This window comes from Euleptes europaea, chromosome 15, assembly GCF_029931775.1.
Source record: "Euleptes europaea isolate rEulEur1 chromosome 15, rEulEur1.hap1, whole genome shotgun sequence".
NCBI lineage: Eukaryota > Metazoa > Chordata > Lepidosauria > Squamata > Sphaerodactylidae > Euleptes > Euleptes europaea.
Genome location: NC_079326.1, coordinates 58,980,578 through 59,004,917, shown reverse-complemented (window position 1 = coordinate 59,004,917; position 24,340 = coordinate 58,980,578). Strand labels below are relative to the sequence as shown.

The following is a 24,340-nucleotide window of genomic DNA, read 5'->3' as shown; positions in this document are numbered from 1 at the left end:
ACAATTATCATTCAACAATTACATAAAACATTTTTAAAACAGGTTGCATAGGACTTACTGTAGCTATCATCAAAAATGAAGTAATTATCCTTTATGGCACATAAGTCTGTAATGAGTAAAATAAAATACATAACAATTAGTAAACACAGGCATATAAAGATGAAATGAAAAGTCTCCCAAACCCACTTTAAAGACTTACAATACGAGACAATGAAGCCATAAATTCAATTAACACGTGCAGTGTAGACGGCAGTGGGCTGAAGTGAACGCATGAACACACATGAAGCTGCGTTATACTGAATTAGACCCTCGGTCCATCAAAGTCTGTATTGTCTACTCAGACTGGCAGCGGCTCTCCAGGGTCTCAGGCGGAAGTCTTTCACATCACCTACTTGCCCAGTCCTTTTAACTGGAGATGCCGGGGATTGAGCCTGGGACCTCCATGCCAAGCAAATGCTCTACCACTGAGCTACAGCCCCTCCCCAAAAGTGGAGTACACTGCATCATCCAGGCTTATATGCATGTAGGGAAATACATCCTTAAAGGGACCAAGAGCAAACAGAGAGAGATATTCCATGCATAAACTCAGTTGCCCAACACCAGGCTCAAGATGAATTATGTTCTGGATTAGGCTACTCATCACCTATTTCACATTTACATATGAAAGGCACAGCTGGCTCTTTATAAAAATAATAATAAGTCATCTGGAAAGCATCTTTTGACCTTGCTTACACTCATGCCTAGAAAGAGAGTAAATATGAAATAGGCCTCATTACAACTGGTTTGTCCCTTTTTAAAGGAAAGTAATGTTACAACATTTTATTATTAATAGTGGCATGAATTTCAGTTTTTAGGACTGTGAAATGCCCTTTTTATCCGTAATGAGTTAAAGTTCATGGGCTTGTCTCTGAAATACATCACAACTGACCTGCGGCAAGGTTGCTTCATAGTCCATCTTGGCTACATTCCAATACTTCTTAATATTGTCCTTGGCTTTATTATACTGTTGCCCTTGACTCATTTATAAGGCATGTTTTGTCACATTTTGTAGTATGGGGGTCACAAAATGGACAACCAAAAGCCATATAATTTTTAAAAAGTCGACCAAGTTTCTCTTGCCTTTGAAGTTTCCTCAAATTGTCTGTAAAGACGTTCACCCCAATGAGTTGCTGATTTTGGTAAATTCGGTAAAATTCGTGTTTGGGTTTAAATAGCCTTTTTTATTCAGGAAAACCCGAATGCCAAATTCCCCAATACCGGTATAGGTGGGAATTCGGCTTTAAATTCTGGATTCCCAAATAATTCGGCCATTTAAACCCATTAGATGCATTTCATGGCTTTTCATGGCTCCTGGGGGGGCATTATTGCAGGTAGAGGTCCTAAATCTTCAGGGTAGCTTGAAGGGGCTCTCCTTGCAAGAACCCCCAAGTTTGGTAAAGATTGGGTCCGGAGTTATGGGTTCTGGAAGGGGTCACCCCCATTCCCCCATAGGAATGCATTGCAATACATTCCTATTGGGGAATGGGGGCGACCCCTTCCAGACCCCATAACTCCGGACCCCCTGACCCAATCTTCAACAAACTTGGGGGTTCTTGCAAGGGGAGTCCCTTCAAGCTACCCTAAAGATTTGGGACCCCTATCTGCAAAAATGCTCCCCCAGGAGCTGTGCAAAAAACCTCCCTATGCTTCTCAATGGTGAGAAACAGCTTGTTAGCATTTCCTCTTTGTCTTCACACCTAGGGTGTAATCTGGGTCACTGCAATTAAGATGGCTACTTTTCCCCCACCATTGAGAAGCATTGTGAGGTTTTTTTTTGCACAGCTCTTGGGGGGGCATTTTTGCAGATAGAGGTCCCAAATTTTCAGGGTAGCTTGAAGGGACTCTCCTTGCAAAAACCCCCAAGTTTGGTTAAGATTGTGTTAAGGGGTCCGGAGTTATGGGGTCTGGAAGGGGTCACCCCCATTCCCCCATAGGAATGCGTTACTGAAAATGTCCTAATCCAGTCCACTTTAGTTCACTCAGTCCCAGGATTGCAATGTTTAAATATTCCATTTCTCATTTAACAATTTCAAGCTTACCTTGATTCATACTTCTCATGTTCCATGTTCTTATTATATGCTCTGGACTTTCCTTTGGCATCCATTCATGTTAACAACTGAACATCCTTTCAGCTTTAATCCAGTTGCATCATTTATAATAGCGCTATTCATTCTTGAAGAAGAAGAAGAGCTGGTTTTTATATGCTGACTTTCTCTACCACTTAAGGAAGAATTAAACCAGTTTACATCTGATGGGAGTATTGAGACCCTCGAGCACGTTGTGTTTGAATGCAAAATCTACAAGATACGAGAAGCCATTCTTTCTGTATTATCGGACCTCCCAGGGCGATCCAGAACCTTTAGTCTTTTTAACATGCTCTCAGACAAAGATATGGAGATAACTTTTAAAGTGGCCAAATTTGGGTGGCAAGCAATGAGGACCAGGCGTGCATGGGTTGAACTTAATGGTTGAGCGATTTTATATTTATATTTATACTAATTTTAAACATGTAATATTTTTAATTAAGCGCTTAACGGCTTTTATGAGTGAGAGATTGTAAGATGGTATAGGGGTTCACACTTGATGCACTTTTATATGTGTTATGTTATGTATGTATATCTGGTATGTTTTTATGCTGGTCTTGGACTCTCTTTGTAACCAGTTTACAATCAACTTCCCTTCCCCTCCCCAAAACAGACACCCTGTGAGGTAGATGGGGCTGAGAGAGCTCTAAGAGAGCTGTGACTAGCCCAAGGTCACCCAGCTGGCTTCATGTGGAGGAGTGGGGAAACAAATCCAGTTCACCAGATTAGCATCCGCTGCTCATGTGGAGGAGTGAGGAATCAAACCCAGTTCTCCAGATCAAAGTCCACCACTCCACTTGTCCTCTGCTCTTCCCCAGTAGCTAATTGAGAGTCATCTCACCTGGGGGTCCTGTCTTCCAGCCCTAAAGAATCACAGAGTAGGAAGGGACCATCAGGGACATCTAGTCCAACCCCTTGCACAATGCAGGAAATTCACAACTACCCCCCCCCCCACAAACACAGTGACCCCTACTCAATGCCCAGAAAATGGGGGTGGGGCTCCAGGTTCTCTGGCAAATCTGGCCTGGAGGCCAAAACTGGCTTCCTGACCCCAAAGTGGCAATCGGCGTTACCCTGGGCATGGAAGAAAGAGCCTTGAGAGCCAAGCTCTGACGCAACCCTTCCTGTCCTTCCTCTCACGATCTGCCTACATCCACAGAATCAGCACTGCTGTCAGATGGCCATCTAGCCTCTGCTTAAAGACCTCCAAAGAAGGAGCCCCCACCACCTCCTATTACAGTTTCCTGTTTGTAACAGCTCAAAATTGGAATCATCTCACCATCTCGCTTTCCCAAGGTGAGGTGAGCAGGGGAAGAAACTGGGCATTCTTACTGGTGCTGTCTCTTGTGTGGTGTGTGTGTGTGCTCAAAGCAGAAAGTGTGTGGGGGTACTTTCTAACTGGTATTCTGTACCAGCCCTTATTGGCCTACATTCACCCCTGATGAAGGTACTAAGCCAAACTAACCTTTTATGGAAATCGAGGTAAATGCAGAAAATGGAGCACGCACTCTGTAGTAAGAGAGTTTATATTTTAGAAGCACTCCTTTGCATGGACCCTAGATGAGATTATTATGGAAATATATTTTCTGGGTCACAGAGGGCTCCAGGAGCTGACAGAGAAGCTTGAAAGTTATGGTGTCACCCTGGGAATAAAAGTTGTGTCTGATGCCAGTAGCTATCCCCCCCCCCCCATTTTTGGACCCATTACACAATGTCAGAAACACTAAATGAGACAGGCACGGAAATAAACAGGAAACCGTTTCCTGGATATATAACTTGCAGCAGAGGACAAAAGTGCTCTAAAAGCCACACCATGAGTGAGAAAGACGTCTGTATGATTCACAGGGATACACAGACCTGTACATTTTCATAGAATCATAGAGTTGGAAGGGACTACCTTTGGGGGGTGGGGAAGAAGAAAAAATTGTAATCTCTACTTTTTCAATCCGCACACCATAAAACAATCTTTGCTTTCTTTTTGAAGCCTGTGGATTTTAGTGAGTGGAAATGAAATCATCTTCCCTCACCTGGATTGAATGTTTTAATGCTATTTCCCTCCGTTTGTTAGAAACCAACCCATTTCTTTTGATAAATAAAGCCCAGTTCGATTCTTAATTGCTTTTCATACTGAGTGAACTTTGTTTCCCAGGAAGCCATCAAAAGTTATCAGCATGACCTGGTTAACTTTGTTTTATCAGCATTTAGGCTGGGGTATTTATCTTTTACCAACAAAGTTGCATTGTGAGTTGTATTGCACAGCTCAACAACCAAAGTGGAATACATTATGTTTCGAAATGGGTTGCTGAGGTTGTGTGATTCAGTGTTGTTGGTCAGTGCCAAGAAAGTATTGCCTCGTTTGCTTTGTAATCCTAAACAGTTTTATTTCTTGCCATCAAGTCACAGCTGACTTGTGATGACCCTGTGGGGGTTTTGAGGCAATAGACATTCAGAGGTGGTTTGCCATTTCCTGCCTCTGTGTCACAACCCTGGACTTCCTTGGTGGTCTCCCTTCCAAATACTGACCTGGGCCAACCCTGCTTACCTTCCAAGATCTGATGAGATCAGGCTAGCCTGGGCTATCCAGGTCAGGGATGAATAGGGTTACACCCTTCTAAATCCATTACTGGGCTTAGAATTACACTATAAAAAAACTAAAATGCTTTGTTTTGTGAAACAGTTGTCTTTACATTATGAAACAGTCCATCTTGACACGATACAGAATAGAATAGTTTTCAAATACTGTTATCGATCTCAAGGGGAGATTTGACTGAGCCTCTGAGAAAAGGCAAACAAAACCAGCCAGGATCATTTCAAAACAAAACAAGACACCCAGCCGGCAGGACTGAGAGTAATTTAGATTTCTTACTGGTACTGTCTCTCTTGGGGTGGCTTGAAGCAGAGGAGAGAGGTCCCATTCCAGCCACAGTGTTACCAGTGCTTGTGTGCCCAGGACGCATCCCACGGGCATTGTGTTGCTCTCATAGACTGCCAGGGTCTGTTCCAGCCAGAGCGGAGAAAGGCCAGCTGGTTAGAACTGCATTCCCTGGTACTTCAGGCACTATAAAGTATTTATCACTTGATACCTTTTATGTGGAGTAGTTTGCTAGAAGAGGTGAGGGATCAATATACTTTTTTTTTTAGGCTGGTGTGAAGTTATTGCAGCAAGAAATATTGGGGTGTTTCATGGGAATGGGCGGTATGGGGGACCATTGGTCAATCAAGGTCAGCATGGACTCCTCTGACCAGCGCTGGTTCTTCAGGGTCTCTTTCTTCACCGACTGCCTGCTCCTTTTCTATCTGGAGATGCCAGGGACTGAACCCGGGACCTTCTGCCTGCCAAACAGAGGCTCTGGATTTAATGAGGGAAAGAGGGTTTCTGATATGCCCTATGACTCAATCAGATGTTTTTAAAAAACCAGCTTGGCTTAGGGGGAATTTTAGTCTGCGGCTGATTTAAAAATTGTGTTCTTCTTTCCACCTGTTACTGACTTTCTTGAATCATAGCCATAGAAAGTAAGGCTCTGACAATTTATGGCAGTGTTTAGGTGAAGAAAATCTGTTGTAAATCAAACAAAACAAGGTATATGAATGAGCATAAAAAGAGCAGAGGGGAACGTCATGAGAAACAACATTGCTTTTGATCTCCGCCTTCAATCAAAGGAACGGATCGCCAGTTATTAACAGCCTATCAGTGCTTTAGCTTGTCCACTTAAATAACGGCAGCTTAGACTTAAATTGCTTCCGTTTCTTAAGAGAGTGGGAAAAACACATGGAGAGAAAGAGCAGATTTATTAATTAGACCAACCTGCCGGTGGGAGGGAAAGTGGCGTGGCCGAGACCAATCTTGCCAGATCTCGGGAACGTAAGCAAGGTCGGTATTGGATGAGAGCCCATCGAGGAAGACTCTGCAGAGGAAGGCCATGGCAAACCATCTCTGCCCATCACTTGCCTTGAAAGTCCCTTGCTGGGGTTGCCATAAGTCGGTTGTGAGTTGACAGTACATATGTACATACACCTTTGGTGGGGAAGCCTTTTTTCAGATTTTTCCCCCAGAAGAAGAAGAAGAGTTGGTTTTTATATGCCAACTTCCTCTACCACTTAAGGGAGAATCAAACCGGCTTACAATCACCTTCCTTTCCCCTCCCCACAACAGACACCCTGTGAGGTAGGTGGGGCTGAGAGTATGTGACTAGCCCAAGGTCACCCTGCTGGCTTTGTGTGTATGAGTGGGGAAACAAATCCAGGTCACCAGATCAGCCTCCGCCGCTCATGTGGAGGGGTGGAGAATCAAACCCAGTTCTCCAGATCAGAGTCCAATGCTCCACACCACCGCTCTTAACCACTACACCACGCTGGCTCCAGCCTGTGGTTCACAGTTGGAAGACCATTCTGGGCCAAATTAGCCCCAAGCACCACAAGGTCCAATTCAGATTAAGATTGTGGCATGGAGGGATGATGGATCACTGCCTTCTCCCCCCCCCTTTACAGCATTTCCCCAAGACAAACTACCCTGGTTGGGGTTATTTGCCCTCTTTGGGGGCTGCACAATGGGAAATAAGGTCGCTTCAGCTGACAAATTATTGCATGGTAGGGTTGCCACCTCCAGGCTGAGAAATTCCTGGGGATTTGGCGGTGGAGCCTGAGGTCAGAGTTTGAGAAGGGGAGGGACCTCAGCAGGGGGTATTGCCAGCATGGTGTAGTGGTTAAGAGCGGTGGTTTGGAGCGGTGTCGGTGGACTCTGATCTCTTATCGGCTGGAGATCAGTTGTAATAGCAGGAGTTCTCCAGCTAGTACCTGCAGGTTGGCAACCCTAGTTAGGACTGGTTCTCAGTTATTATTAATGGTGGGGCTTTTCAGAAGGCAACTGTTCGCTTGTGTGAGTTCCTCATTAGGCAACATACTTTAGTTGTTTAAACCTATGGGGACTGGCATGACTGTCATCTTTTACTGAGCCTCCCAATAAGCTGGAGGGAGTTCGGGGAAACATTAGTGTCAAGTAATTTTAATTTCATTTTTTTACTCAGTTGAATAGAAGGTTTTCAAGCCTCAGAGGGGCAACGTTCTGCTTAAGCGCTTGGCTCATCTGCTCCGTGGTGGGAATTCGCCGCTGCCATTTCCCAGACATTCGTCAAGAGTTCCTCTCCCTTCCTTCTTTCCTCCTTCTCTTCCAGCTCAGCATTTCCTTGTGGGCAGAATATCAGGGCGTGGCTCCCTGTAATTAGCCCTTTGCTCGCTCTAATTACCCACAACAGATATTTGTACCTTTTCATTATGTGACCTGTGGATTGCGTGGCAATTACTGACTGACTCCGGGAGAAGATTATTATGTAATTTGTGAATCTCAGGGTAACACTTTAATTTTACGGCACAAGTAACCACAGAGTTACCCTGTAACTACATAGTAATTGCACTGCAATCAAATGCTGAATAATTACACATAATTATATTGATCTGTGCCTGATAAAATTAAACGGTGATCAAGACCACCCCACACCATCTTCACTGTCTGCAGTGATTGTGCCCAAATGCAGGCTCAAATGGAGATGGGAAGAAGAAATTTGCCAGCATTTTACCAAAGATAGCTTTAAAATTTCAATTAGCGAGAGAAACAGAGAGAGAGAGAGAGAGAGAGAGAGAGAGAGATGCTTCCATTGGCCTATATTGGATCACCAAATATGACATGAATGGACGGGTACAAATTTCAGTATGTTTTTATGCTAATTAAAAAGTTGTACTTAAGCCAAGTAAATGCTTGCGGCATTCAGGCACCCCTCTGGACAATGCCCCCCCCCCCAGACTGTTTGCAGGCAAATAAAAGCTGAATCCCAAAGGCGTTTTAGTGTTGTTGCTATGGCATTCTTTGCTCCAGGACCAAAGCGATGTGCTGCGCACACTAAGCAGGCGCTTGGACCTCTACAAGAGAGCCAGCGTTTCAAAGGAGTGAAGGGGGAAAAGAAACCCTTCATGCTTTGAAGCTGGGAAGCATAATTCAGTCAGGGCGGCAAGTGGTTTGGTCCCAAGCATTGCGACAGATGTTGGAGAAGCTCCTCAGTGAATTAATGCTTCCTTTATGCGCTCACCCACATGCATGCAAAAGGACCTCTCTGTTTTGTGTGTGGGTTATTCATCTCGCAGTTTGTTTCCCTTTCTCATCCCCATCAGAAAACAAGAGTCGAACAAATCCATCACGAAGTGGGAAAGGGTCTTCTGTTGCTGGCTGTGTCTAGGGCAGTGGGTGGAGAAAGAAGTGCCGGAATGCGGATCTTAGCATAGCATAACCAGATGCAAAGCAGGACAACTGTTTAATACCTTGAAAAGTTTTGCAGAAGAATAATATTTGGCAGGTGCTGGTTGTTGGGCCAGGAGCAGGGAAAGAGGAATTTCTGTAATTCCCTCTGCTATGCAGCTCTTCCCAGCACAAAGGGCCTTCGTCTTGGGTCCTTTTGTGCTAGTTGGTCTGTTCCATGCCTCCCTCTCTTATCCTTGGTGACCATGGCTTATTTAATGAGCTGTTTGTTGGCTTCTTGGAGCAGAGGAGAGAAATGATGCTCTCGTAATGGCTTTCAGGCGCTTTTGAGCTGATGTGGAAATACTTGTAAATCGCCTCCTATAATTACCTAGCAACGACAAAATATCTTAATTCTCCCCCCTCGCCGTGAAGAGAAATGCAACTGGCCAAAGGAAGCAGTAAGTGGCTTCAAGGCCTGGTGTTGGATGATATTTGGGCCTAATTGTGCTCAGGAAACAGCAGCTGAGGCTGCCTAGAGTTAAATGCAACAGGCAGACAGGCCGTTCCTCATTAGACTGAGACTTGTACCCTTGGTACCTGGTTGGGTATCAGATTAGGATGCTGCAGAATTAGGGAACCTCCAGGTGGTGGCTGAGATCTCATGGGATTACAACTGATCCCAGGTGACAGAGGTCAATTCACCTGGAGAAAATGGCTGCTTGGGAAGGGGGACTCTATGGCAATATACCTTATTGAAGTCCCTCCCCTCCCCAAACCTCGCCTTCCTCAGGCTCCACCCCCATTGTCTCCAGGTATTTCCCAGCTTGAAGCTGGCAGCCCTAGCCATTTGGCTTTAGGGTTGCCATGCCCAGGTTGAGAAATTCCTGGAGATTTGGAGGAGAAGCCTGGAGAGTGCAGGGTATAATGAAGGTCACCCTCCAAAGCAGCCATTTTCTCCAGGTCAGCTGACTTGTCGTGTGGGGATCACCCGTAATTCCGGGAGATCCCCAGGCCCCATCTGGAGGATGGCAGACCTACTAGGCATCTTGCTTTGGTTTTAGGGCAAGTTGCTAGGCAAGCAGCGGGTGAGCCTGTTTCTTCCCTGGACCTATTAAAGGTATGGGAGATGTTTTTGCCTCTTTTTATTGTTTTGCTATGCCTTTGAGCTAGGGTTGCCATCCTCCAGGTACTAGCTTGAGGTCTCCTGCTATTACAATTGATCTCCAGCCGATAGAGATCAGTTCACCGGGAGAAAATGGCCACTTTGGCAATTGGACTCTATGGCATTGAAGTCCCTCCCCTTCCCAAACCCCGCCCTCCTTAGGCTCCACCCAGAAACCTCCCGCCGGTGGTGAAGAGGGACCTGGCAACCCTGCTTTGAGCTAATGCAATAAAACTGTTATGTGATGCTTTGATATGTTTTTGCCTCTGCACATGGCTGCTCTAAGTGCATGCGTTAGTGGATATATGAATCCCGATCATTTCCACTTCGTATTTTAACTAATTAAAAAGACTCGAGTTGGCTTTGTTAATAGTGCCCCCTCCCCCATTCTGAGGGCGCTTTTCATTTCAGTGCAACTGTTTGATCCTAAAGAACAGTCATTCGTTGGATCAGGATATATGGCTGCTTGCTTTCTTGTACTGCGCATTCTTACGCCTTCCAAAGCAGCGGGCGAGAAGTAGAGGCATTTATAGCTGGTGCTTTGAATGAGAAAATATATCCTATCTAAATTATTGTGATAAATACACATTTGCTTCGGTGTAGCTCGATATTGGGCTATATTTGCTCATCTGAACATAAAAGCATGTTTAATAGAAATGCCTTTTCAATCTAAATTGACTGCTTACAATTTTATTTACACATATTTATTTTGATTCTGTCTCTGCTTATACGAGAAGGATGTGGTAGAATAGACTTATCAATAAATAGGGTTGCCAACCTCCAGGTGGTTGCTGGAGATCTCCTACCATTTCAACTGATCTCCAGCTGATAGAGATCAGTTCACCTGGAGAAAATGGTCCCTTTGGCAATTGGACACTATAGCACTGAAGTCCCTCCCCTCTCCAAACTCCGCCCTCCACAGCCTCCACCCCAAAACCCCCAGGTATTTCCCAACCTGGAGCTGGCAACCGTACCAATACGGGTGGGACAGATCACACCTGAATGTATAAAATTTTCAGGAAGAATAGGTAGAACCATCTCTTTGCTTGCTATGAAGGGAACTGCTCACCAACAGGATTCAGCAACCGGATACTTGCACACAGTTTGCAAAGTTATTCTAGCAGCTAATTATTAGTGGGTTAGCAGTGATGTATAATTCCTAGATCTTTACCTTTGGGCTACAGATGGGGCTGCCAGCTCTGGGTTGGGAAATACCTGGAGATTTTGGGGGTGGAGCCTGAGGAGGGCGGAGTTTGGCGAGGGGAGGGACTTCAGTGCCATAGAGCCAACCTTCCAAAGTGGCCATTTTCTCCAGGAGAAATGATCTCTGTTGCCTGGAGATCAGTTGTACTAGCAGAAGATCTCCAGCCACCACCTGGAGGCTGGCAATCCTAGCCCCAGCTGACCCTGCCCACTTTCTAAAAACATTTGATTGGTACCAGGAATCTGGGGAAGGGTATATTGCTATGGATTCCACCCTCCAAAGCAGCCATTTTGTCCATGGGAACTGATCTTTGTCATCTGGAGATCAATTGAAATTCTGGGATATCTCCAGGTGCTACCTGGAGGTTGGCAACCCTAGTAGCCCTTGTAAGGGCAAAAAAGAGGGATACTAATTTTGTAAATTAAAAAAAAAATAAGTGCCTTTGATAAGCCACCCGATAAGCCACCTGGTTTTAATCGTCAATATGGGCCATATGGGCACAGGTCTAGTTCGCCAATAACAGAGCGCCACTCTCCATACCCGGTCCCCTTCCTCCTGCCGGTTGCCCTGGAGTTTCCTCCTGAAACCTTGTACTAAGACAACTTCTGCTGAGATCCTCCGTACAGATCCACACACATAACCCTGTTATCAGTGTCCTCTGCCGTGTCGCAGTCACCCCGCCAGGAGGGTGGCTCGAACCGCTTCTTTGATCTTATGCAAGTCGTTCCAGATTCGCAGCAAGGCCACGCGGAGAGCCAGATGATAGCGCAGATGGCAGATGACAAAATCTGGCAAGGTTTGACGAGTGGAAATTGCTTGCTCTAATTGCTTGTCAAGTCCAGTACCTACGTAGAGTTAAGGACTTCAGCTCAGGGCGAAACAACACGAGAACACAATAAGGAGAAGACGGGTTCGGGGGGAAGGGAGGGCAGCTCATTTGTCCCTCACCTAAGGTAGAAATCTGGTTTCTGCAGAGGCTAAAGAGCTTGTAACTACTTGCACAGATGATGTGGACTCTGACATATTTTCACACCAATGCGGTATTTATACCAGGCAATCATTTAACGCCAGGTGGTAATGCAGGAAAGGATCTGGTGACCAAAAAAGACATGGGATATATAGGGCCTATGTAAAAAACAACAACACATTTTGTTGTCAACATGGTTGGTGCCAGTCTCTGACTGGTACTTTTTGACGATGGGCCTTCTGTTCTGGACTGGGTCAGACCAGGTCCGTAAAACTCCAGGTGGCTTCTGATGCTGCCAAGGCCAAAGTAGGGATGATCTCAAAGTGGTCCTCTGTAGCTAGTAGGGTTGCCAACCTCCAGGTACTTAGCACGGGAGAAATGGTACAAATGGGTATTAAAAGCAGAATATTGGAACACCATGCACGCATACGCGCGAAGCTTTTAAATGCCCCGGTTGTAGATCATTTCATTACGGCTCGTCATTCTGAAAACAACCTTCGTTTTTTTTGTCATTTGGCACTTGAAAGGAAAACGTTTTGATAAAAGGAATACAGAAAGAATCCTAAGGCAGATTAAGTTAAACCTAGGGGTCTGAATCTCAAAAATGACCTTTCTTGTTTTATTTAAATAGCATACAGTAGCTGTCAGTAACAGTAGGTTCTCCTTTTGTAGAGTATATACGGTAACTGGGGAAGAAGATGCACTGGGGAAGCTATGTGCTAACACCTGTTTTGTATTTAACTGTGAGTAAGAAGTAAGTGCTTTTGCCATACTTGTATCCCATTGGGAACTGGTTGACATTGCTGCTGTAGAATGTTGCATTGAAACAGACTGTTTTTCTATGTAATTGACTTACTACAAAATGGATGTAAGTATGTATTTTTATCATATATTAATGATTGGTGGTAAAATTATATTGGTACTATTTTAAAATAATGTATTTGAATGTAGGATATACTATGGGGCTGCAGAAACGAACGTGAAACGGCCACCCCCCAATTTTTGGATTTATACCTACAATTGGATATCCTAAGGAACTGGTTATCTTTGAAATCCAGAAGAGGACTTTTGCCTCCCGATTCACACCAAAGACTATCTCATACTGACCTTGTAATTTTGTACATAGTTAGCAACTTAGTTGTTAAGATTTCGTGTTTCACACTTGTCTTTTCTAGCTTTATCACTGATTATACATTTGCTATTTTGAAACCTGTTTATGTGTATTTTTGTACCATTTCTCCCGTGCTAATTTCCAAACCTTTCGGTATAGGCACGGAGGTGCCCTTGTTTTTGATTTGCTAACCTCCAGGTACTAGCTGGAGATCTCCTGCTATTACAACTGATCTCTAGCCAATAGAGATCAGTTCCCCTGGAGAAAATGGCCGCTTTGGCAATTGGACTCTATGGCATTGAAGTCCCTCCCCTCCCCAAGCCTCACCCTCTTCAGGCTCAGCCCCCAAACCTCCCACCAGTGGCAAAAAGAGACCTGGCAACCCTACTGCTATTGCAACTGATCTCCAGCCGATAGAGATCCGTTCCCCTGGAGAAAATGGCTGCTTTGGCCATGGAACTCTATGGCATTGAAGTCCCTCCTCTCCCCAAACCCCACCATCCTCAGGCTTCTCCTCAAAAACCTCTTGCCTGTGATGAAGACGGACCTGGCAACCCTCGTAGCTAGGGTTGCCAGCCTCCAGGTGGTGGCTGGAGATCCCCCACTATTACAACAGATCTCAAAGTGACAGTGATCGCTTCCCCTGGTGAAAATGTCTGCTTTGGCTATTGGACACCATGGCATTGAAGTCCCTCCCCTCTCCAAAGCCCACCCTCCTCAGGCTCCACCCCCAAAATCTCCAGGTATTTCCCAACCCAGAGCTGGCAGCCCTATCTGTAGCCCAAAGCTAAAGATCTAGGAATTATACATCTCTGCTGACCCACTAATTCAGGGGCCCCCAACGTGGTGCCCAAAAATCTGATTTAAATTAAAAATATCTGTTTTTTTAAAATTATTTTTTTATTATTGATTTTTACCCACAATGGATTGACAATTGGATATTTGATTGGCTGTGAAGATTTTTAAAAACATTGCTTTGGTAGCAGCTGCCGCCACAGCACAAAAATCTTCACAGTGTGACTTAAGGTAAGCCATGGCCGCCATTTTGTGACTGGCTCTGCCTCTTGTGGCAGCCATTTTGTGGCAGCTATTTGTGACTGTGCCCACCATCCTGGGTCAGAATGTTGGTGCCTGCAAGCTCAAAAGGTTGGAGACCCCTGCAATTATTATATTTTGCACAAATGTTTGACTGTCTAGTGCTTCTTTGAGTCATAAAGTTGGAAGATCAGTGTTGGCCACCAGCCTCCTGCTCCATACAGGTAGTGAAAAGGCTTAAGGCTTTGAGGGCCTGAATGTTCCAATGAAGGAGACAACCCCACTCTTCTGGAGTGCCAAGTAGGAGTTGAGCAACTCTGCCCCATCTTTGTCTCTTTTAGGGTGGCCAACCTCCAGGTACTAGCTGGCGATCTCCTGCTATTACAACCGATCTCCAGCCGATAGAGATCAGTTCAGCTGGGGAAAATGGCCGCTTGGACTCTATGGCATTGAAGCCCCTCCTCAAACCCCGCCCTCCTCAGGCTCCACCCCCAAAACCTCATGCTGGGGGCTGTTTGCCACTGGTGGGAGGTTTCTGGGGCGGAGCCTGAGGAGGGCTTAGTTTGGGGAGGGGCTTCAATGCCATAGAGTCCAATGACCAAAACGGCCATTTCCTCCAGGTGAACTGATCTTTATCGGCTGGAGATTGGTTGTAATAGCAGGAGATCTCCAGTTAGTACCTGGAGGTTGGCAACCCTACTGGCACCCTTAGTCTCTTTGTCTGTGTTTCAATGCCTGTCCTTCTTTGAACATACCTGGAAAACCCCGTTTTGTGGTTCTTGGCATCCATTGCTTCAGCTCATTTTGTGAGCTTTAGCTGTCCTGAGAGTGTCTGGGTGGCTCCCCTGACATTCAGTGGCCCCCTTAGCTTTTTGTGCAGCCACAAGGTTTCTTTAGTTACCTCTTATTCTTATTTCTCACTGGTCTTGTTTGTGATTTTGTCTTTTACGGCTCCTTTTTTAAGGAACTCCCACCATTCTCTGTCAGGTAACCTGCCCATGGAATCCTGCCCAGCATTTCTCTGCGTTCAGGCTTAAACGTTGAGCTTCCCATAAGATCAAGACTGTCAGCGTGATGTGATTGCTTTTCCCCAAGTTCCCACTACTTTCACCTCATCAAGTCTTCTCTATTGATTAGGATCAGATCAAGGGCAACCAAGCCTTTTGTTCCTTCCTCCCCTTTCTGAAAGAGGAAGTTGCCAGCAAGGCATGCCGGGAAGGTATTGGACATTTTGTACTCAGCGGAGTTTGTCTCCCAAAAGAAGTCAGTTTAGGTGAAATCTTCCATTATTACTAATTCTCAATCCCCAAAACATCTGCAATTTGCTTCAGAAAAGTCTTATCCACAGTCTGTCTTTTGTTTGGCAGCCTGCAGTCAGTTCCAACCATCATATTGTTTTTGTTGCTTCATATTATTTATTGTTGACCTGGATGGCCCAGGCTAGCCAAATCTCATCAGATCTCATCAGACATAGTTAAATTGTGGAACTCCCTGCCCCAGGATGTGGTGATGGTTGCCAACTTTGACGGCTGTAACAGGGGAGTGAACATTTATGGAGGATAGGGCTATCCATGGCTATTAGTCAAAATGAATACTAGTCATGATGCACACCTACTCTCTCCAGTATCAGAGGAACAGGCCTATTATGTATTAGGTGCTGTGGAACACAGGCAGGGTGCTGCAGTTGTCTTGTTTGTGGGCTTCCTAGAGGCACCTGGTTGGCCATTGTGTGAACAGACGGCTGGACTTGATGGACCCTGGTCTGATCCAGCAGGGCCTTTCTTATGATCTTATGATATCAGAAGCCAAGCAGGGTTGGCCCTGATTAGTACTTGGATGGGAGGCCACCAAGAAAGTCCAGGGTCACTCCACACAGGCAGACAATGGCAAACCACCTCTGTTCGTTTCTTGCCTTGCAAACCTTATGGGGTTGTCATTAGTTGGTAGGGTTGCCAGGTCCCTCTTCGCCGCTGGCAGGAGGTTTTTGAGGTGGAGCCTGAGGAGGGCGGGGTTTGGGGAGGGACTTCAGTGCCATAGAGTCCAATTGCCAAAGTGGCCATTTTCTCCAGGTGAACTGATCTCTATCGGTTGGAGATCAGTTGTAATAGAAGGAGATCTCCAGCTAGTACCTGGAGGTTGGCAACCCTATGAGTTGGCCTGTGCCTTGAGGGCACTTTCCAGCACCATTCGGATCTTAAGTACTATATAATTTTCATTACTGTCTCTATTTATTCTCATGGGACTGCCTGGTTCAACCTCTTGGATTTCTTCCTTGGGGTATCCACTGTGGACATTTCTTGTTGGTCCTTCTGCTTCTCTCTTGCATCTGGGGAAGGGCTGTGGCTCAGTGGTAGAGCATCTGCTTGGCATGCCGAACATCCCAGGTTCAATCCCTGGCATCTCCAGTTAAAAGGACTAGGCATGATGTAGGTGATGTGAAAGACCTCCACCTGAGACCCTGGAGAGCTGCTGCCAGTCTGAGCAGACAATACTGACTTTGATGGACCGAGGGTCTGATTCAGTATACGGCAGCTTCATGTGTTCATGGAACAAGTTGGTGACTGCTGTGTGTTTACGGAGTCATTCCATCAAGTCTCAGCTATTCCTCTGAAGTCATATTTAAGAATTCAGGTTCATCCTGTTTATTTTCCAGATTCTTAGAATTAGTGGATAGACTTTAAAAGCCACGCACTGGTTCATTATAAAGCAACATCCGAAATGAAAAGTGCTTGTTGTGACCCCTTAGCACTTCTAAGAATTGCAAGTCGCCTATTCTCTGGAATATTAACAAGCTTGCTATAGTTTCTATTGAAATATTAGAAGAGCTGGAAAATAGTAAAGTAACTGGAACAATAAAGTGTGAGGCTAACCTTGCAGACAATATGCCCGTACAAAAAGGAGACAGTCACAGAATGTGTTGTGAACTTTTTAAAGTCACAAATCGGATTTGGCACAGAAGAGAGAAAGGCTTGTCAGGTTTTCAAAGATGATTTTAAAGTGAACAAATTGGGTACCTCACACTGGCAGAAGGGTGTGGGACATTCAATGCAGCACTCTTCTACGTCACAAATCCATTTCACACAACTTTTGCATTCCCCAAAAAATTAAATGTGGCCGATGCCCAAATGTGTCTTTCTTCAGCAAACGCTGGCAATCTGTTTGCCTGGCTTGATGGAAGAAAACTGCCCCAGCTTCCTGTAATCAAGGGAACTCCTCAGATTTTCTCCTGTGAGCTCGCTGGTTCTAAATTGCTTGTACTACCACTCACATCAGTAGACCATTTTTTTGTGAGCTGAAAGGAAGTAGCATCTGATTTAAAATCTGTGAGTTGGCCCCTAGTGAGATTTGAGACAGAAGTAAAGTTGAAGCTCCTGACCTGGCCAGCCCAGGAGAGAGGGTTTGGTATAAAAACCAACTCCTCCTCCTCCTCCTCTTTCTTCTTCCTCCTCCAGGAAAAACACTCTTCCTCTAGGAACACCATGGCATATCTTGTAGGAGCCCTTGAGTGAACATGGTCCAGGGGTTCAAGTCTGCAGTACTGTTCATCCTGACTCACAGTAATTGTTGTGGGAGATGGGAATTGAGGCAATAGATATAGTTGGTATAGGGGGCAAGGAGAAATAGAAGCAGATGTCCCAGTCTGGGGCGGAGACTCTCTCTCCCTTGCCTACCTGCATGGGGTGCATTATCTTTGCCCCCCCCCCTTTGTTGGGGAGTAGCATCTCTCCTTTGAGCTCTGCGTCCTGAGATGGAGTACTTGTCAGGGTTGTGAGCAGAGCAATGTTAAAACAGTACAACAACTTCTTGCTCAGTTGTTCGTGCTCCTTGCCCTTTTCTGTAGGGTCCCCATCACCAAAGGGGTTGTCACCATTAATGTCCTGTGTGCAAGACAAGGCCAGAGCAATGTAGCTGCATCTCACATGCCCTCTTATCTGACCTTTGGGTGTCCTGGCTGGAGTTTTATAGGCAGTAATTGGCCCCTTTGGGGGACTGTGATTGGTTGCAGATTTGCATTTTTGGAGGGCTGTGATTGGTTGTAGACTTGCATTGGGGGGGCTGTGGTTGGTTGCAGACTTGCATTTTTGGAGGGCTGTGATTGATTGCAGGCTTGCACTTTTCCTTGCATGGGTCTTCATGGGATGTTTTAGAGCTACACCAGGGTTTTCAGCAGTGTAAGGTTGTACCAGTGGCAGGAGTGTATGTGGGGCTGAAGAGATTTAGGAAATAGAGTTAAGTTCTGCTCTGCCCACATCTACATCCCTGATGGTGCCTAGTTCCCCACTGGTGCACATCTCCAAGAAATATTGGTGTGGGAGTTGGTCATCAACCTCATCCCTTTCAAGGCAGCGGTTTGGGTTGGGCTGTAAAAGGGCCACGTTTTGTGGGACTTTAGAATACTAAACATTCTGCGTACCAGCAATACACTTTTTACCTATTCGTTCAAGACTGCATAGCGGTGTTTTGTTTGTTCGAGTCAAATGATTAAAGTTAATAAAGGCCTACCAGGGAAAAACAACCTATCAACACATTAGTTTTGTGTTCTGAAGAGAAGCTGCGGGGTTGTTAAATGGGAATGAGAGAGAATTTGCCGTTCCCTTTTCATAAATGGACTTTTGCAATCAATGGGCCTGATCGGGTAAGCAGGGCCCTGTGTACATAACAGTCTGATTGGCAAATCGATTGTCAAATGAAAGTCGTGCTACACTCAGCCAAGGCCTTATGTAGACAAATAAAAATTATGCAGGTTTCCTGGATCCCCAATAAGTAGCATTTTGTTCCAAAAGGAGAGCGCGAGAGATAACGGCGTGATTTTAGAAGTTTCAGTTTTGTTGTGTTCGGGAGAACTGCATGAGGCACAGGGCATAGCTTGAAGTAAAAACGGATTTTTAAAAATGCAGGCTGGGACAAGTTGCCTTCCTGAATCAACCTCTGAGCAAATGCTTGGACGGAGTTCTTCTTTCCTAGCTCCATTGCATCGGATGAGGGATCTCAACCAGGACCCCCCCTTCTTTCGAGGGAGGGGGAGACACAAGCTGTGGTTCGCCTTCAGGCTCAAAACAACAGGCTGTCGTTTATAGGTGCTGGCACAGGGTTGCCAACCTCCAGGTGGGGCCTGGAGATCTCCCAGAATTTCTACTCATCTCCAGACTTGAGAGATCAATTCTCTTGGAGAAAATGGCATCTTCATGGGGTGCATTATATCCCACTGAGTTCCTTTCCCAAATCCCACCCTCCACCCCTGGGGATAGGCTGTGGCTCAGTGGTAGAGCATCTGTTTGGCATGCAGCAGGGGTCACTGGGGTGTTTGTGGGGGAGGTAGTTGTGAATTTCCTGCATTGTGCAGGGGGCTGGACTAGATGACCCTGGGGGTACCTTCCAACTCTGTGATTCTATGGGAGACCACCTGGGAAGGCCGTGCAGAGGAAGGCAACGGCCAACCACATCTGCTTTTCATTTGCCTTAAAAGCCTTTTGTTTGGGTCCCCAGAAGTCAGCTACGACTTGATGGTCCTCTACACACACACCAGCCTCCCAGATGTGTGAACTCAACCATATCTGAGTTGGCCATGAGTGCATTATGCCTGCCTGTGAAGGTGCATTTGCGGTATGAAAAGCATTCCTGTTTCCACTCAGCTCACCATTTCTGAACCTCCTCTAGAACTCGAGGGGCAGGGTTTTTTGCTAGTTTTACATTCTCCGTGGCATGAAATGCCATTATGTTCTTTTTTCTCAAAAACAGGGAGATCCTTGGTCTTCCCACTCAGATCTTGAAAGAGAAGCGATACACTTTCTTGTAGCTCCAAAAGGCAACAGAACATACTGCAGGAAAATGCTTTCTAAAACTTACAATAGCAATCTTACGGAGGACGTTAATGACTCTGACCTCCGGCGGGGACTCTGACGCTCTTCTTGACTCAGCCAGAACTCCTTTGTAATTATAAATAGAACCTGTGTTTTCCCAGCACTGCAGGGATCATTTTCACGTGGCTGGTTATGTCTTCCAGATTTTTTTTTTTTTTTGAAAAGGCAATAATTGTCTCGGTTTTCTTTGTCGGTGGACTTTCATATGAATAGATAAGACCTCCTTTGCCCTAGCTGGGAGTTCAGATTCCACACCGGAGAAGAGAGGCTCCCAATCCTGCTGCCCTTACAACTTGTTACTAGGCTTCTTCTTGGCAAAGCTGCCTGGAAAGGAAATGAGAATTCCTTCCCAATGATTTGTCCTTTAGTTGGTGTTTTACTCCAGAGAGTGATGAGGTATAGGAAGAAAAGGGATTGTGTGAAGGACATCTTATTGCTGGGAATTCCTCACATTTCGTGAGGGGTGATTTGGCTCTGGAAAGCTTCTGCCGGAACAAATGTGTCAGTTTTTAAGGTGTCACAAGACTCTTTGTTCTTTGGCTGCCGTCCTCTGGAAATGAAAGAAGCAGAAGAAGAAACAGCAGAAGTAGTAGTAGTAGTAGTAGTAGTAGTAGTAGGTTTTTATATGCCGAGGGAGACTCAAACCGGTTTACCATCACCTTCCCTCCCTCTCCCCACAACAGACACCCTGTGAGGTAGGTGAGGCTGAGAGAGCTCTAAGAGAATGGTGACTGGCCCAAGGTCACCCAGCTGGCTTCATGTGTAGACATAGACCGACCTCCCAACAGTAGGGTGTTCTCTTCGTACTTGCATTTTTTTTGTCTTTTACGGTATCTTTTCTGGGGTGGGGGAATAAAATCATGTAACCTTTCCTCTTGGGGGAAACCCTTTTAGTGAGTGGGAGACTACACATGGAGATTGCATGATATAAATATTTTAAATGAATTAAACTTTTTTGGGGGCTTAAATTTAGGATGTAAACAAGGTCAGGGCCTATGACAAATCTTGGAAAAAAGGATTTGAAAATCCACCCTCCCCCTATTTTCCTTCTCCAGGATTGGAGAAGGTGTGTGTGTGTGTGGGGGTAGTTTGGAATTTCCTGCATTGTGCAGGGGGTTGGACTAGATGACCCTGGTGGTCCCTTCCAACTCTATAATTTTATGATTCTGTAGCAACTGGGAACTCCTGAGGAACCAAGAAGGTTCTCCAGTGCATTCATAGATTCTTGACATGGACAAAGGACGAACCCCTTTCACGCCCATCTGGCTAATAGGAACCCTTTCAGTTTCCTAGGAATGGGGTTACAGATCTCTGCCTCATGGAAAGGAGAAGGAATTGGCTTTTTCTTCCATGGGTAGAGCTGTGGCTCAGTGGTAGATGATCATCTGCTTGGCGTGCAGAAGGGCCTAAGTTCACTCCCTGACAGCTCCAGTTAAAAGGATCTGGTAGAGAGTGACATGAAAGACCTCTGCCTGAGACCCTGAGGTGGATGTGTGTGTATTCAGGCACACCTTTGAGATATTGCGGGTTTGGTTCCAGGCCACCGCAATAAAGTGAATATCGCAATAAAGTTAGTCACCTAGGGTTTTTGTTGTTGTTGTTTCTTAGCGCATATAAAAGTTATGTTTACACTTCACTGTAATATGTTAAGTGTGCAGTAGCATTATGGCTAAAAGAAAAAATGTACATACTTTATTGCTAAAAATACTTTATCGCTAAAAACGTAACACAGAGACACGAAGGGAGCACACGCTGTTGGAAAAATGGCGACGATAGACTTGCTCAATGCAGGGTTGCCACAAACCTTCGATTTGTAACAAAACATGCAATATCTGCGAGGTGCAGTAAATCAAAGCACAATAAAACGAGGTGTGCCCCTGTGTGTGTGTAAAATATAATATCGAGTAGATCATATATGCAAGTTTCCTGCCCTCATTTGGCTTCTGTATTTGATTTGTGTTTTAATATATTCCCCCTTCTTTTCCCCCCCAGTTTGTGCGGGCACAGAGAACAAGCTGAGCTCTCTGTCTGATCTTGACCAACAATATCGTGCATTGCGCAAGTACTACGAGAACTGTGAGGTGGTCATGGGCAACCTCGAAATCACCAGCATCGAACACAACCGAGACCTCTCCTTTTTACGGGTAAGTAGCCATTTGGCTCCTCTGAAATCTTTCCGAGATGCTTAACGGATTGGCCAACGGCAACTATGTTCAGATGACAGCTTTACCGAGATTTGAAGATGGTTTTGTAGAACCAGGTTGGAACATGTGGTCAGCAAATGTGTCCAGTGATCACCTTGGCTTAGATCTTTTCTTTTCCTTTAAGCTCTACCCCATAAAAGCCAAAACCAGCTTTTGGATGTGTTAAAAAAGTTTTTTCATACATTTCCTGTTTTGGTGTAACCGTTGCAGATGTTGCTTGGTCCTAGAATATTACCATCACATCTCCTTGATTGCTTGAACAGTTTGGAAACTATCTTTAAATCCCTTTATTTTATCTATGTAAAATGCCGTTGCATACTTACTTACTACGTAAAATGACATTACATACATCTATGCCATATTTTTCCTTATGGGTGTAATTGATTAGACTGGTCCGGTCAGTGGTACCATTTCATGGATTTGCAGGAGACTATATTAGGAAGAGGAACAGGTGTTTTGCCCTGCAGCAAAGCAGTCCTGAGAACTATGATTGTATTGCGTGGGAAGGGGCTGTGGCTCAGTGGCAGAGCATGCAGAAGGTCCCAGGTTCAATCCCCGGCATCTCCAGTTAAAGGGACCAGGCAGGTAGGTGATGTGAAAGACCTCTGCCTGAGACCCTGGAGAGCCTCTGCCAGCCTGAGTAGACGATACTGACCTTGCTGGACCAAGGGTCTGAAGGCAGCTTCATGTGTTCCATGGATATTGTCATCAAGCTTTTGTGGCTAGATCAGGGTTATTGCTATGCTGTGGTGCAGGATAAGTCAGTGCTGCGGTAGCACACAAAGGATCATCTGCCACTGTTGCTGGAGAACGTATGAGTTCCAAACCCAGCATGTGAACTAGTGAAAGTGCAGTCCATGTACAAATAGTGAATCCTGACAAAGAAAAAACTCGAAACAGGTGATTACCGGATCCCTGTCTTTTTGGGAGAGCTCCTTGGGAGCCCCATGTTTCAGGGTTCAGAATTATGAATTCCAGCTTTGGTGACGTCAGGATAAACCCTCCATTTGCACGTCCACAAGAGACACAAGGACCATTTATGGGATAAAATGTATGGACATTGTTCCTTGAATCCCACTTGGATATTTGTGAAATCAACTGTATTCACTTACCTTCTATACCATATTTGAGTATTTGACTGGATTTATAATTGTATTCTAAGTGTTAAGCATAGTTGTCAATTACATATTACAATTGAAGATTCGTATTTATTGCACACTTTGTGAGCCACCACTGCTGTTATCTGGTTGGGCAGAAAGCAAATAAATCAACACAGGAAGATCAGGGCTGATGTTAGAGGTGTGTTGCGCTTACAGTAGATGCAGGGCCAGATAATCCAATGAGCTCATTTTCTGACTTGGAAACTGTAGTTTTGCCGCTGTGTATGCAATTATTTAAAGCAGTTTGCTTATCTCAGTGTATCCAATTACTTTCCATCAGACCAAATTATTGATGGCTACAAGTGCAAATTCTCGTGCAAGTTACTGTGTGTGGAGGGGTGATGGTCAGATACGGAAATCTCGTCTAAGCTGGTTGGAAATGTAATGATTCTTAAACTTACAGCCAGCTGGAGTTCCATATCCAACCATCACCCAAGTATGCACATCGTTTAAAAACAGTGCCGTACTCAAGGAATTTGGACGCACGCATTAATGAACATTACGAGTAATCATGTCTGATTTACAATTGCAGAGCCCAGACGCAAAAGATTTTGAAAATATTTCTGGCTACCCAAGTTCGTGGGGTGGAAAATTGGAAAGCCACGTGGTGATAAAATGACAGAATTCTATTTCTAGTTCTAGTGGTGTGTTTTAGAAAGCTTCCCGTAAGCTCAGAAGTGTAACAATGACATCTGATCATTCTTCATGCAATTTATACCTGTATGCTAAGGATCAGCAACTAAAGGTTCCTTGACCGAAACTTATCCCTGGAGGGATACCTCTTGCCCTCCTGTGGGGAACCTAAAGGTAGAGGAGGTGACATGCAGGGGGCAACAGAATTTGCTAGCTGGGCATTGTGTTGCGGTGGCAAGGGGGTTGATCCACTGGCTCAGAACACTTCACTTGCATCTCAAGCTGCCTTTCTAGGAAAACTATTACTATGCTGTATAGTCTAAACCTAACTAGTGGCTTCCTGTCATTCTTTCCATCCTTCTTGTGCTTATTTTTAAATATAAACTTCTCGGCTGTTCCTCTGGATTTAGTCTTCTAAATAAAGAACTGAGAGAAATATTATTTGAAAGAAAATCCTGAGCTTGGAAGACACCAGGATAGCAGTTGGTACATCAAGAAAATCTAGCCATGTTCTTATTCTCTCTCTTCTTTTTTTTGGGTGGAAATGGTTACTTAGGATTTCACATGTTCATTTTTACCTGAGATGGCTACCTCGCAGATGTCTCAGCAAAAAATAGCAGCTCTAGTGTGATAAATTGTGATAAATTGTAG

The 24,340-nt window shown here is 45.1% G+C and overlaps 1 protein-coding gene across 1 annotated transcript in view; it reads left to right on the top strand.

The window, feature by feature from the left end:
* The first annotated feature begins 21,042 nt into the window (after positions 1-21,042).
* ERBB4 (erb-b2 receptor tyrosine kinase 4) overlaps positions 21,043-24,340 on the top strand; it is a 428,412-nt gene continuing 425,114 nt past the window's right edge. The window contains exons 1-2 of the mRNA XM_056861238.1: positions 21,043-21,046; positions 21,601-21,836. Of these exons, the coding sequence (XP_056717216.1) occupies positions 21,043-21,046; positions 21,601-21,836 (240 nt within the window). The remainder of the gene's footprint in view (positions 21,047-21,600; positions 21,837-24,340) is intronic.